The 15,310-nt window shown below is 45.9% G+C and overlaps 1 protein-coding gene across 1 annotated transcript in view; it reads left to right on the top strand.

Annotated features, from left to right (window-relative positions):
* LOC126249592 (endosome/lysosome-associated apoptosis and autophagy regulator family member 2-like) overlaps positions 1-15,310 on the top strand; it is a 241,594-nt gene that overhangs the window by 200,196 nt on the left and 26,088 nt on the right. The window contains exons 12-13 of the mRNA XM_049951256.1: positions 10,799-11,001; positions 11,089-11,274. Coding sequence (XP_049807213.1) covers positions 10,799-11,001; positions 11,089-11,274 — 389 coding nt within the window. The remainder of the gene's footprint in view (positions 1-10,798; positions 11,002-11,088; positions 11,275-15,310) is intronic.

The raw sequence follows: 15,310 nt of genomic DNA, 5'->3' as shown, positions 1-15,310 counted from the left end.
AACTGTATCTAACAGCAAGAGGGAGTACTGACCCCGAAATTGTTCAATATTATAAAAACTATTGTGTGGTACTAAGAATAGTTATTAAAAAGTCCAGAAGCATGTGTATCATGTCTGAGATCAGTAACTCTGATAATAAAATTAAAGCAATTTGGAATATTATTGAAAGGGAAACAGGGCAACCAAGAGCACAGGAAGACTTTGGTGCCATAAAACTGAATGACAAGTGTACTTACAAACAATCACAAATTGAAAATATTTTCAATAATCATTTTTTAAATGTTGTGGAGAAAATAGGATCTAGATCTTCACTAGAAGAGCCAAGGCTACTAATAGAAGAGGTCATACCTGTGCAGTTTGAAACAACTGTATTTCCACCAACCTCTCCCTCTGAAATCAGTAAAATAATAAACTCACTGAAAAGTAAAAGCTCTTATGGAATTTATGGCATTTCCAGCAAGATACTTAAAGCTTGTTCCTCACAGATAAGTAGGATTCTCAGCCACGTATGTAATAGCTCTTTGGAGCAGGGTGTTTTCCCCGATAGACTGAAATATGCCATTGTAAAACCATTGCATAAAAAGGGGGATACGTTGGATGTCAACAACTACCACCCAATCTCTCTTCTGACAGCTCTATCCAACATTTTTGAGAAAGTAATGTATTCAAGAGTAGCCTCCCATATTTGTAAAAATAAAGTACTAACAAAATGTCAGTTTGGTTTTCAGAAAGGCTTTTCAACAGAAAATGCTATATACGCTTTCGCTGATCAAATATTTAATGTTCTGAATAACCGGACATCACCCATTGGTATTTTTTGTGATCTCTCAAAGGCCATTGATTGTGTAAATCATGGAATTCTTTTAGATAAGCTAAATCATTATGGTTTGAGGGGGGCAGTGCACAAATGGTTTAATTCATACTTAATTGGAAGAATGCAGAAAGTTGAAATAAGTGGTTCATGTAATGTTAAAACAACAGCTGATTCCTCAAACTGGGGGGCTATCAGGTACGGGGTCCCACAGGGTTCGGTCTTAGGTCTTTTACTGTTCTTGATATACATTAATGACTTACCATTCCACATTGATGAAGATGCAAAGTTAGTTCCTTTTGCTGATGATACAAGTATAGTAATAACATCGAAAAACCAAGAACTAAGTGATGTAATTGTAAATGATGTTTTTCACAAAATTATTAAGTGGTTCTCAGCAAACGGACTCTCTTTAAATTTTGATAAGACACAGTATATACAGTTCCGTACAGTAAATGGCACAACTCCACTAATAAATATCGACTTTGAACAGAAGTCTGTAGCTAAGGTAGAATTTTCAAAATTTTTAGGTGTGTCCATTGATTAGAGGTTATACTGGAAGCAACACATTGATGGTCTGCTGAAACGTCTAAGTCCAGCTATGTATGCTATTAGGGTTATTGCAAATTTTAGTGATAAGAATCTCAGTAAATTAGCTTACTATGCCTACTTTCATTCACTGCTTTCGTATGGCACCATATTCTGGGGTAATTCATCGTTGAGTAGAAAAGTATTCATTGCTCAAAAACGTGTAATCAGAATAATTGCTGGTGCCCACCCACGCTCATCCTGCAGACATCTATTTAAGGATCTGGGGATCCTCACAGTATATATATTCACTTATGAAATTTGTTGTTAATAATCCAACCCAGTTCAAAAGTAATAGCAGTGTGCATAGCTATAACACCAGGAGAAAGGACGATCTTCACTATGCAGGGTTAAATCTGACTTTGGCACAGAAAGGGGTAAATTATGCTGCCACAAAAGTCTTTGGTCACCTACCAAATAGCATCAAAAGCCTGACAGATAGCCAACCAACATTTAAAAATAAATTAAAAGAATTTCTAGATAACAACTCCTTCTACTCATTGGCTGAATTTTTAGATATAAATTAAGGGAGGGGAAAAAAACCAACTTAAATGTTAGTGTCATGCAATATTTTGTGTAATGTAATATCTTGTACAGACATCTTTTATTAACCTGACACGTTCCACATCATTACGAAGTGTCGTATTCATGATCTATGGAACAAGTATTAATCTAATCTAATCTAATCTAAGTGTGGCATCTTCTGAAATGACATCTGCATATGAAGCATTATAAGTTACAGTTACTGCATCAATTGCATTCCATTGACAATCACAGAATATATAAATTTTGCATTTCAGTTCTCCAGGATATGACAGAGGACACTGTTTTTGAACAACTCACTTTCTGGATGAATTGGCATTTCATCTCTTGGGTAAAGTAAACCATCATAAGAATTCGGGGCCACAAAATCCTGGTATCATCTTTGAATATGAAAGAGACTTTCCTGACAGGAGTGTCATAATTGGACATGCTGCAGTGTTGGTTGTTTCCAGATTTACAAAGGTTGCAGTGATTTCATTTTTATGCATGATGGCACCCTGCCTCACTTTCACCTTGAGGTGTAGCATTGTCTTAACAACACCATCCTGCAATGTTGGATTGAGACATGGACAACAAGATCTTGTTCACTGCTTTTTGCTTCCCAGGTCACCAGATGTCACACTTTGTGATTTTCTTCCATCTCACCTGTGACACCTACTCTTCAAGAGCTAAGAAATCGAACTGTTGACTCTGTTGATTCAGTAAACAGGAAGCGGTTGATTTATGTGTGGAATAAATTGGACTATATTTTGATGTTTCTCAAGCAATGCATGGTGCTCATTTTGAGTGTATGGTGAGGTCCATGCAAACATAAAACTTTGAAGCTTCCTCTATGCAGTGATATGCACAATATGTTTCTATCTTTCGTAACTTGTCAGTAATAAACAACTGAAATCGGTCTTTCTTTTTGAACCACCTCGTATTATTAAGTATTGCAAGGAAAAATTTTCTGGATGATTCTAGGTTCTACATAGAGTATAATAAACAATGTGTCTGAAAATGATGACCAGCCAACAACATTTAACTTATTGACAGCATATTAGTAACTGATCACAAATGAGTTTAGCATTTAAGAGACATAAATAAACATCCATCATAAACTTTAATGGCAATCTTCAACATGAACAATGAAAAGACATACATATGAACCATGATTAGCAAAAAGAAAAACATAGTGTCATTTTGTATAAAATCTTTTTCATAGTACCCTCACATGGACACCATTATTTATAAATGGTTTTAACTAAATGATAGAATCTTCAGATAGCTTCATTAATTCAATCCTTAATTGCAATAATCTGAATAAAGGTTATGTATAGCTATTGAAGCGGGAACGTGTTGTATCTCCGCTTACAGTCGCTCATGTGCAGTGAACCGGCATTTATCGCCGCGCCCACACACTATGCTCATGGGAGAGGCATTGTGGCAATAAACGACTAAAGCGGTTTCTGGACAGGACACATTTAATTTTCCTACCACTACAATAAATGTCACATAACAATCTTCGCTAATGTTCGTCTATACGGGTGCGTTGCACTGGCGGCACGGCTTGCTCACCGATCCCGGAGGGTGTACACTCCAGTGACGAGCTGTGGCGCGACCGCGTGGACCAAGCGAGGCAAAAGGCCGCGTCACCGAATGTTCTGCTCCTGGCGCGACCGGAGGCGCCGTAACGTCCGCGAAGAAACGGAAGACAATTTAACGGCGACTGCGTTTACGACCGCGCGTACGCATTTACGGCGGAGTCACGTTGACTCAACGCACGTGGTCCGCGGCGGAAGAACTGGGGAGACGTGTGTCGCGTCGCGTCGACTAGTTCACACTGGTGGCAGCTTTGTTCCCATGCGGTCTGGTGTGCGACGCACCATTGCCGAAATTCCGCGTAACGGTACAGCTGCCCCTACTTGTGTCGGCAGTGCCGTAGTTCAGCCCTTCATGCGTTGGACGGTGCTGCCGCCACACAGATCCCCCCTTGGAGAGCGGAGCTCCGTAGCTGTGAAAACGCGACAATCGTTCGGTGGCGCGCGTGTGTTTAACGTTCACGCGCTGCGTGATGGCAGTGCGGCAGCTTTGGTGGGGGTCGGTCGGCGTTGGAAGGGCAGCGGCCCATGACGTCAGCGCGCCGGACCGGCGAGCATGCGGTGGGCATGTTCTCGCGCTGGCGGCTAGTGGCAGCGGCAGTAGGCACTGGCTGCGACTGTCCGTAGCGATGCGCATGAAGGCGCGCTTGCAGGTCATTGGTGGTGACGTCTCGAAGGTGCTTGCGCGAGTGCGTTGCCGTTAGAACTCGAATGCGGGTCCGGGAGCTACTACGGACAAGCCGGGCGGTGTGGAGCGCGATGTCCGGAGCTCGACGGAGAAGCGAATGCGGTAAGCTAGCGCGGATGCCGATCCGGCCTTAACGCCCGATGCGGCGGAGGCAAACAACGCGAACGCGGGTCCAGGAGCTGTGACGAACGCAGGAGACGGTGTCCGGGGCTCGACTGGAGTTACCGGCCGAAGGCACTTGCAGCTGGAGGTCGGGTCTCTACAGCGGATGGCGGCTCGTGGGCGCTGAATTCTGACGGCGTTCGGCGGCTCGGGCGCGTGATTGCCGGTTTGGGTGTCTTGGCGCGCTGGCGATGCAGCACGGCCGTTTGAATCGGATGCGGCGGCCGGCGCGCGTGACGTAGTCCGCTGGCAGCTGTGGTGGGGGCGACCGGTGCGCCTGTGGTGGGCGCGGTCCGGGCGGCCGTACCAGCTGCCAGGGCGTGGTGGTGGGAGGCGCACGTGGCGGCGCGATGACAGCAGGCTGCAGTTGTGCATCACCGGCGGCTCCGGGTGTGGGTTCCGTCTGACCGCTGGCAGAGGGAGTGTCGTCCGTGATCAGATCTTCTGCCGGGTCAAAGAAATGCGTGGCTGATGGAGCGGGCAAGACGTAGGCTGGTTTGACGCGGTCGACTGACACTGTCGACGGCTTTCCGTTGCATTCGATGACCAGCGTTTTGTCTCCTCGGGCGATCACGCGGTGCGGTTCACTGTAGGGTGGTCGGTGAGGTGGCCGTACTGCGTTGGTACGCAACATGACGTGCGTGCAGCGCTGCAGGTCGGCGTGGACGAATATCTTCCCGGTGCCGTGCCGCGTCGGTGCGTGCGCTCGGAGGCCGGCCATGTGACTGCGCAGACGTTCCGCCAGAGTGGGTGCCACGGCGTCGCGTGGGAGTCTTATATCTTCGACAAAATCGCCCGGGATTGTCAGAGATTGCCCGTAAACGAGGTCGGCAGGTGACGCGCCGATCTCCTCCTTCGGCGTGACTCGCAGGCCGAGCAGCACCAGTGGAAGCGCCTCTGGCCATGAGGTGTCGTGGCAGGTTAGAGCGGCTTTGAGAGTCCTGTGGAACCGTTCGACCATCCCATTCGACGCCGGATGGTAGCTGGTTGTCCTGTGTAACCGGGTGCCACACAGTCTGGCGACGTGCGTGAACAACGCGCAGTCAAACTGGCGGTCGCTATCAGTTGTCATGTGACTGGGACATCCGAAGCGTGCCACCCAGGTGTCGACGAATGCGGTGGCGACGGTCTCGGCTGTGACGTCCGCGACGGGCGTTGCTTCCGGCCAGCGAGTGAAGCGGTCCACCATAGTTAGGAGGTACCGCTTGCCTTGTGAGAGAGGAAGCGGGCCGACGAGGTCCACGTGAACGTGCGCAAATCGACGTGTCGCGTCCGGGAAGTTGCCCACGGGTGCGTGGGTGTGCCTCCCGACTTTGGCGCGCTGACATGCGGTGCAAGTGCGCGCCCATTCGCGACAGTCCTTCTGAAGCCCGGGCCAGATGAAACGCGCAGCCACGAGCGTCACAGTGGTGTTGGTGCCCGGGTGTGACAGTCCGTGGACACGGTCGAAAGCACTGTGCCTGAATTTCTCCGGGAGGAACGGTCGGTGCATGCCGGTTGAGGTGTCACACCAAATCTTCCGTGCGGAGCCGGGGACAGGCACCAGCTCCAGTTGCAGGCCGCTGGAAGTGTCGTGACGGAAGCGGTGCAGTTCTTCGTCACTCTCCTGTACTTGGGCCACGTCCTCAAAGTTCACAGGGGGTGAAATAACGGCACACGCTCGGGACAAACAATCGGCGACGATATTGTCTATCCCCGAAATGTGTCGAATGTCAGTCGTGAATTGCGACATGTACTCTAACTGCTGGAGTTGGCGCGGTGAACACTTAGTGTGGTTGTTCGCGAATGCGTGTGTAATGGGTTTGTGATCGGTGAAAATGATGAACTGTCGGGCTTCTATGGACGGTCGGAAGTATTTCACCGCCGCGTACACTGCAAGCAACTCTCAGTCATAAGCGCTCCAAGCACGCTGCGAATCGGAGAGCTTTTTACAGAAAAAACCGAGAGGCTGCCAACTCCCGCCGACGCGCTGTTGTAACGCCGCGCCGATGGCGGCCTGGCTGGCGTCCACGACAACAGCTAAGTCCGCGTCATGTACTGGGTGCGCGAGCAGCGTCGCTTCCACGAGATTCCTTTTTGAGTCTGTGAAGCTCTGCTCCATTGCGTCTGTCCAATTCACGAGGGTCTTTCCTTTTGAGGTAGGACCTTGTAACGCCTTAGTCAGCGGCTCTTGTACGGCTGCGGCGTTGGGCAGGTGTCGTCGATAAAAGTTCAACATGCCGAGGTAACGTCGTAATTCTTTGTGCGTCTGCGGACGCGGCATGTTCTGTATTGCCTTCACTTTCTCCGGTAGCGGTGTCGATCCGGTGGGCGTAATTAAATGGCCGAGGAACTCAATTTCCGTCACGCCGAACTCGCATTTAGCGGGTTTCATGAAGAGGTCGGCTTCACTCAGGCACTGACAGACGGTCGTTAAGTGGCGGCGGTGGAGTTCGGGCGACTTGGAATACACCAGGATGTCGTCGAGGTACGCGAAGCCAAATGGCAAGCCTCGCAAGTCGCCGTCCAGGAACCGCTGCCAAGTCTGGGCAGCATTCCGAAGACCGAAAGTCATAAACAGGCTTCCGAAAAGCCCAAAGGGCGTTACGATGGCTGTTTTTTCGATGTCTTCGGGTGCCACCAGAATTTGGGTGTACGCCTTTGCGCAGTCAATCTTGCTGAACACCGCGCAGCCCGCCAAGGCGTAGCTGAAGTCTTGAAGGTGTGGGACTGGGTATCGGTCTGGCACCGTTCGCGAATTAAGGGTGCGATAGTCCCCACACGGGCGCCATGAATTGTCTTTCTTGGGCACTAAATGCAACGCCGATGACCATGGGCTGCTCGATGGTCGCACGATGCCTTGCCGCAGCATGGCCTCAAACTCTGCCTTTGCTGCTGCGAGTCTGTCCAGCGCGAGTCGACGTGGGCGACACGATGTGGGGGGTCCGGGTGTGGTTATTATGTGGTGCACCGTCGAATGTTTGATGTCTCTCGGTGCACCGGCTGGGCGGGTGAGGTCGGGGAATTGTTCCAGAATGTCAGCGTACGGTCCGGGGCACTTCACGGGTTTAACGCTGTAGTATGCAGCCTGCCGGCGCTGTCCCGCTATCTTTAAATTAGTTGTGGCGTCGATGAGCTGGCCGTTTGCGATGTCGGCTAGCAGCCCGTAGTGGCCGAGAAAGTCTGCGCCCAGGATCGGCTCATTGACGTCGGCCACGGTAAAAGTCCACGAGAACGTGCGCCGTAGGCCTAGATCTATATTGCGGCTGTGTGTGCCGTAAGTTTTAATAGCAGAATTGTTTGCCGCTGTAAGGCAGAGTGCCTCGGCCCACCTGCGGTCTCGTAACATAGAACGGGGGAATATCGAGAGGTCCGAGCCCGTGTCGACGAGGTACCTCACGCCTGCCCCCCGTTCCGCAATAAACAGACGCTTCGATATCATATTGCAGCCGGGTGCGCCTAGGTCCGGTCGCAGCTGGCGTTTGGGTGCGAGCAAGGAGCGCAGCACCTGGTTGCTTCGTTGCCGAAGCGGGCGTGGTACCAGCAGTAGCCGCTTTGTGCGTGCTGCGACGTCGGCGGGGTACCGTTGGAGCGGCTGTTGCTGCGTTGCCGGCTGCGTGAGCCGCGCCGCCTGTCGCCCGGTCTGCTGCCGCTTCGGTGCGTGCTGCCCTCTTGCTGCGAGCGCGCCAACCGGTCGACTTGCGTCGAGAGAGTTGCCACCTGTGCGGTCAAGTTATGCACTAGCTGGTGCAGGTCGGCATCCGATGCGGGTGCGGGAGGCGCTTGCCGCCACGGAGGTGGGGGGACGGAGTCGTAAGCTGCTGCAGCCGCGGTGCTAGGCGCCGTTGTCAGCGCGTCATGCATCCTGTCGGCCAAGTTAGCGACGGCGTCCAGCTGCATCTCCGTCTGTGCGGCTATCACTGCCTGCACCTGAGCTGGGAGGCTGCGCACCCAGATAGTGCGTAACTGCGAATCTGGCACCATATCGGACTGCGCGAGGCTCCGCAAGTGGCGCAGGAACTGCGAGGGCCTCCGATCGCCGCATTCCTCTTGCCGCAGCAGTTGGTGCACTCGCTGTTCCTCTGACGACGAAATCCACCGGATCAGCTCTTCCTTGAGCCGTTTGTAGCTTGACTGCGTCGGCGGGGCAGTGATTATATCCCGCACTTCGGCCGCATAGTTCTGGTCCAGCTGACTCACTACGTGCCCAAATTTCGCCAGGTCGCAGGTCACGTGGTTGCTCATAAATACCGCCTCAACCTGGCTGAACCACATTACAGGGTCGCGCGGCCAAAAGGGAGGCAGCCTGATCAATGCCCGTCCAGCGCTTGTAGGCGTTCCGGCGGTTGTAGGAGGCGTCGGTGTGGCGGGGATTTGTGCGCCAACATTGTCCTGAGCTGTCTGTGGCTGCGCAGCGTCCGCGCGTGTAGTCCGTGCCTGTAGCTCACTCTCTAGCCTCGTGTTGCGTGCGAGCAGTTCTTCGACGGTCTTTCGCAACTCCTCTAGTGTCGCCATCTTAGTTCAGAGCTGAATCCTCGTACAAGAGGAAAGTAGACAGTGAAAATAACACAAGGGAAACACACGAAAAAAAAAACACTAAGCAGTCTGCGATCAAAACAAACGCGCACAAAAAACAATACAAAAAAAAGTTAGTTAAAAAAAAATTACTACGGAGCACTGTTCGGCGCGGGCGTATACGCGCAAGCCTACTCGCGGTTCCACGTCTCTCGTACCGATGAACGTTCGTCACCACGTGTTTTTTTAGCCTTAGATCACATTGGGGTCAACAGTGAAGCGGGAACATGTTGTATCTCCGCTTACAGTCGCTCATGTGCAGTGAACCGGCAATTATCGCCGCGCCCACGCGCTATGCTCATGGGAGAGGCTTTGTGGCAATAAACGACTAAAGCGGTTTCTGGACAGGACACATTTATTTTTCCTACCGCTACAATAAATGTCACATAACAATCTTCGCTAATGTTCGTCTATACGGGTGCGTTGCACTGGCGGCAAGGCTTGCTCACTGATCCCGGAGGGTGTACACTCCAGTGACGAGCCGTGGCGCGACCGCGTGGACCAAGCGAGGCAAAAGGCCGCGTCACCGAATGTTCTGCTCCTGGCGCGACCGGAGGCGCCATAACGTCCGCGAAGAAACGGAAGACAATTTAACGGCGACTGCGTTTACAACTGTGCGTACGCATTTACGGCGGAGTCACGTTGACTCAACGCACGTGGTCTGCGGCGGAAGAACTGGGGAGACGTGTGTCGCGTCGCGTCGCGTCGACTAGCTCGCACTGGTGGCAGCTTTGTTCCCGTGCGGTCCGGTGTGCGACGCACCGTTGCCGAAATTCCGCGTAACGGTACAGCTGCCCCTACTTGTGTCGGCAGTGCCGTAGTTCAGCCCTTCATGCGTTGGACGGTGCTGCCGCCACACTATGAATACACATGTGCAAGTGTAACTGAAATTCAGAATGTGGCATGAAATTATACTAATATTTCTAAAAATTTCCACAGATAGAAAAGATGACCAAAATGAATCCAAACCTCTAGCATATGGGGAACAGTGTACCACTGAGTGACGCTTACGATTTTTGAGAGATACTGTATATGTAGGCTCAGCAGAACCCTCTATTCTGTGACTGGAAAGATCAGTGTAATGCCAAATCATTGATGAAGATTTGCCAAACAGTGTGGAAACATATGCCTTTTCAGTGCTAATAATAATGCCAAATACCAGAACTCAGTAAATCACATTTATTATTTCCAATTAGAAAGCTATAACCTAGCAATACCTCACTGCAGAACACATAATAAAGGTGATGGTGTTGAAATTTACTTGAAAAAAAGTAAGCTTATAACAACTACAGAAGAAGTACTGTGGGTGAACAAATTTTGTTTTGGCAAAAAGTTGAAAACTGCACTGCTCAAATTCGTATTTTGCTCTTTTCCTTTCTTTGTTATATGTGTATATATAGATTACTATGTGAAATTTTGATATTTTCCTGAAGTCACATGATGGGGTTTTGAGTAAATTAACATCAGGTCATAGAAGTGTAAATCTCTTCATACTCAGAAATCTGAACATCAACACTATCATAAAATGAATTGGTTTACAATATCAGTTTACAGATAGTGTCCTATCTTATGATGGGGCAGAAGATCTATTTGAACTAACACACATTAGAATAGTTAACAATACATGCAATAGTTCAGTAGATAATGTTATAACAAACTATGACCACATCATCTCAGTAGACATTATAAATGATCATCTCTCAGATCATTTAGGTCATATTTTTATGCTAAAATGTAATACTAAATGCAAACCATGACAAATGTATGAGAACAATATTACCATACTAAGAGATAGTATAAGTCAGAACTCTAGGGAATCAGTAAATACTACAACTGGGGTCAAGAGAATTAGTTCATAATTTTTTGTTACAGGTGAAATCATTAATCTGTCGAACAACAATTGTTCCCAGTCAGTGGGCTGAAGAAGACCTTGTTTTGTCTACACAATCAGTGACACTGGGTGATGAACTTGTTGGTGTTACTAGAAGTAACACATTTATGAATGTGGATTTCATTTATGAGTTTTCTGATGTTGGTTTTCAGGATGGGTTGCATTTTTATTATTCAACACCACTGTAAGTAATGACTGGATGATATTGCTTTGAACAACCAAATATTTATTTGATGTGCAGTAAATGACAAAACTTTAAAACAATTTTCAGTGCTACTCGCTCTTGCCCCCAAGGACGGAAGACAGTAATTACCTTACTGTGTGCACCAGATGAGAAAGGAAGTGGAACAATAACTTTACCAAAGAAATGTCCTGATGGAACATGTGATGGCTGTAATTTCAGTTTCTTGTGGTCAAGTGCTGCAGCTTGCCCAGTGTGCACAGAAAAAGATTATAGGTAATGTTTACATCTGTATTTTATTCCTAAAAGTTTAAATATTTGAACCTGTTTGGGTTATGCACATAATAAATTTCACTTTCACATTTACAGAGCACAGAAGTCATAACCTGATCAAAAAGGAATGTCCACTTTTCATTGTAGCCCCAGTTTGTATACTGAATGTTTTTCATTAGAAGTATAATATGTCATTGCTGATAGAACGTAATCATTTTTTTTTATCCCCGTACACATTTGAAGGATGTTTTCCACTTGAAACTGCTTACTTTTTAAAGGTTCCTGTAATAAACAGTACCCATGGAAGTGTATCTACATCTCAAAATAAGAATGAGATTGAGTACATCTACACCTACATCTACATTTACACTCTGCAAGCCACCTAATGGTGTGTGGCAGAGGGCACTTTACGTGCCATTGTCATTACCTCCCTTTCCTGTTCCAGTCGCGTATGGTTTGCGGGAAGAACGACTGCCGGAAAGTCTCCGTGCGCTCTCGAATCTCTCTAATTTTACATTCGTGATCTCCTCAGGAGGTATAAGTAGGGGGAAGCAATATATTCGATACCTCATCCAGAAATGCACCCTCTCGAAACCTGGACAGCAAACTACACTGCAATGCAGAGCGCCTCTCTTGCAGAGTCTGCCACTTGCGTTTGCTGAACATCCCCGTAACGCTATCACGCTTACCAAATATCCCTGTGACAAAACATGCCACTCTTCTTTGGATCTTCTCTATCTCCTCTGTCAGCCCGACCTGGTACGGATCCCACATTGATGAGCAATACTCAAGTATAGGTCGAATGAATTTTGTAAGCCACCTCCTTTGTTGATGGACTACATTTTCTAAGGACTCTCCCAATGAATCTCAACCTGGCACCCACCTTACCAACAATTAATTTTATATTATCATTCCACTTGAAATCGTTCCACACGCATACTCCCAGATATTTTACAGAAGTAACTGCTACCAGTGTTTGTTCCGCTATCATATGATCATACAATAAAGGATCCTTCTTTCTATGTATTCGCAATACATTACATTTGTGTATGTTAAGGGTCAGTTGCCACTCCATGCACCAAGTGCCTATCTGCTGCAGATCTTCCTGCATTTCGCTGCAATTTTCTAATGCTGCAACATGTAAGACATTCAGAAAGAGATTTTGTAATGTTTCTCTACTGGAAGTTTCAATTCTGAATAATTGTGAATACTGATGTAGCTGTGTGTCCTCCTCCAACAAAATCATACTACTACATTTGATGCAGATATATTTCATAAACAAAATCTAAATTTGTATAGCAATATTGGCTAATTTCTGTGTGGTTAAAAATTGCCTAGGCAAAGCTATACCATCAAAACAATGTACAGCAGCTTTGCCCACAAGGACAGTAATTTTGAATATTTGTGGTGGAGGCATTCTTTGAGCCTTCAGTGTATATTCTGTTTACTGTGCTTTCTAAAATATTGTGACTTTCACAAATAATGCTTTCCCACATGCATGCTGTTTTGTGTTACTTCCTATTGCACCACTTTATGAGTGGTTACAAATATATTATAGTAGATATATTATTCCTGTATATCATCAGTGTAGAACTGAGATAATAATTTTTGCAATCTTCTGATTTAGTAGACATACCTGATACAATGGCTTAGTGTGGAGTATTTTCCACAAGTAATGGTGGAGTCTGTGCATACACAAGTTTAGTCATGAGAATAAGTACTTCAGTAAGGATCTCTATCAGATCATACTGAATGCACTCTAAATGCACTCTTCAATCAACTGAAGCAAGATATACAAAGATTATTCACCAATCCCAAGTATGCCTCTAATCAAGTTATTTGACCTATTGAGGTAGCTGTAAACATGTATGAGTATTGCGTTCTGATGACCAGCAAATGCCATTGTAAGGTTAAGGATTGTTGTTGAAATACTCCTCAACAATTCCTGTAATTCACAGGTACTTGTTATGAGAATCTGTAGCTTAAAATCAAAACCAGCTCCAAAAAATTAGTTTGTCACTGCTGAAACAGTCTTCTTCCAGATTTTTGGGTATTTTTCACTTTATAAAAAGATCTCTGCATCTCTGAGCTTATTTGATACTCAGGGTTTTATGCCTATTTAATTGTAACAATTTTTGATGAGATGAGGTTCAGCAACATCCACTGACAAATGGTAGGCCAGGTACGGTACAAATATGGTTAAGTCAATGTTAAAAGACTTTGGGGAAAAGTAGAAAGATGTACCCTCACTCTCACAGCAGTGTTACAAAGGTAGTTATTTTCTCAATAAAAAGGAAAAATGTAGTGACCTAATGATGAATGTCTCTACAATCCTACATTAACTGATAAATTATTATTTTTATAAATTTATGTTTAGCCCATTTTGCAACTGAATGGTTGAGTTGGCTGCTTTTGCAACTGCATTGACAGCTGTGATGTAAATGCAGCTGGTTGCAAAACCAGTCGAAAAAGTAATTCAGGTGCATATCTGGCTATGTTGGGAAGTACAGTAGATAAGAGTAGTATTTAAAAATAATGCAAAATGGAGAAGTTTAAATGAATATAATGCTGAAGTGTTGTCTTGTTTTAAATCCTTAAAGAGGTTTAAACCTTTACATAAAAATATGAAACTTGAAATATTACAAGATACAGTAATAATCTAGTCAGTCTTAATCATTCAATTCAGACTTAATGTTTGGGGAATCATCCAAAAGCTCAAAGTCAACCTCTTCAGTCTCACTGTTTTGATTTTTGCCTGTTTCTATGAGATCCTACTGCTCAAAAGCTTCAGTGTAGATAACTTTTCCCTCTTTAGTCTTGTCTCTCCCTAGTGAAGTGCTAGGAGCAGCTTGACATCCACAATTTTACCTTTTTTCAGTGGTACCCCTTTTGGAATCTCATAAGGAAGAGTTTCTTATGAAATATTTTCCTATTTGGAAAGATATTTCAGCGTTTTTTGTTTTTTAACTGGATGTACCAAGAGCCAGAAGCTCTGATGACATCATCGGCAAGTTTCTTCAAGTTTCTCACGTTGCAGTTATCTGTTCCCAAGGGCACTACTGTGGCAAATCTCTCCATTGTGCTGGGAGAGACTGTAGGATTTTCAATTACACTCACTCGGGAAAATTTTCTCTCCATGTGTCCGAAAACTCTGTTGTGGGGGTATAAACGAATGACCAGTGATTGGAAACCACACTTCAATGCTTTCTACATGTACTGGAGCATCATACAGGGACCAATATATCAATGTCCCAATCATTGTCATATTCTTATTTTGCCCACCATATTTGTCTGAAAAGAGCGTAATTTTGATGACACCATCAAAATCAATGTGAAGCAGCTGATGACAAAGTGATGAAGCTATCTGGTTCAACCCCCTCACAAACTCATTCTCCAGCCAAATGTACAAGGTCACATTTTCTTTCATCTGAGTGCTTGTAGAGTAGCCTTGCCAAACTGTGAAGTTATATCAGTACACCTGTCTTGAATAATGTCCCACCTGATTTGGGATATTTGGAAGAACTAAATTCTTCTGGCAGTCATAACTTAAAATAAGTTGACCATTCACGTCTTCCTTCAGTCTTTCATAAAAGACATCACCCTGAATTTTGTGAGCTGTGAGCTGATGTTACAAATTTTTCTTTTCAGTTGATCAGTCTTTCAAGCAAATCCTTTTTTGTAGGAACGAGCATGTGGAGCATGTGTAAACATAAGGCACTCTGAAGCTAATATTAAAATTATTGCAGAATGTTGTCTGGTAGTAGTCGTATGTTATGTCCAGATAACAATACTTCTGATAGAACATTTCACACATTACTTTCATATTTAACTCACTGATCAAATATTGGTGATGAAATTTTTTCCTCCTAGAATAATGACTTTTGATAGGCTTGAATTGTTCACTGTACCTGACAACTGCAGTTTTCCTATCTGTTGATTGTTTCATCTGTCACATCCCATTCTTTCACCAGTTGCAAGTGAGAAAGCATTCATCATACTCTGACAGATTTTCTTGAGTTTCGTTTTTTCTTTACCTGTA

The sequence above is a fragment of the Schistocerca nitens genome, chromosome 3, assembly GCF_023898315.1.
Source record: "Schistocerca nitens isolate TAMUIC-IGC-003100 chromosome 3, iqSchNite1.1, whole genome shotgun sequence".
In the NCBI taxonomy this organism is placed as follows: Eukaryota; Metazoa; Arthropoda; class Insecta; order Orthoptera; family Acrididae; genus Schistocerca; species Schistocerca nitens.
This window is presented reverse-complemented; position numbering and strand designations above follow the sequence as displayed.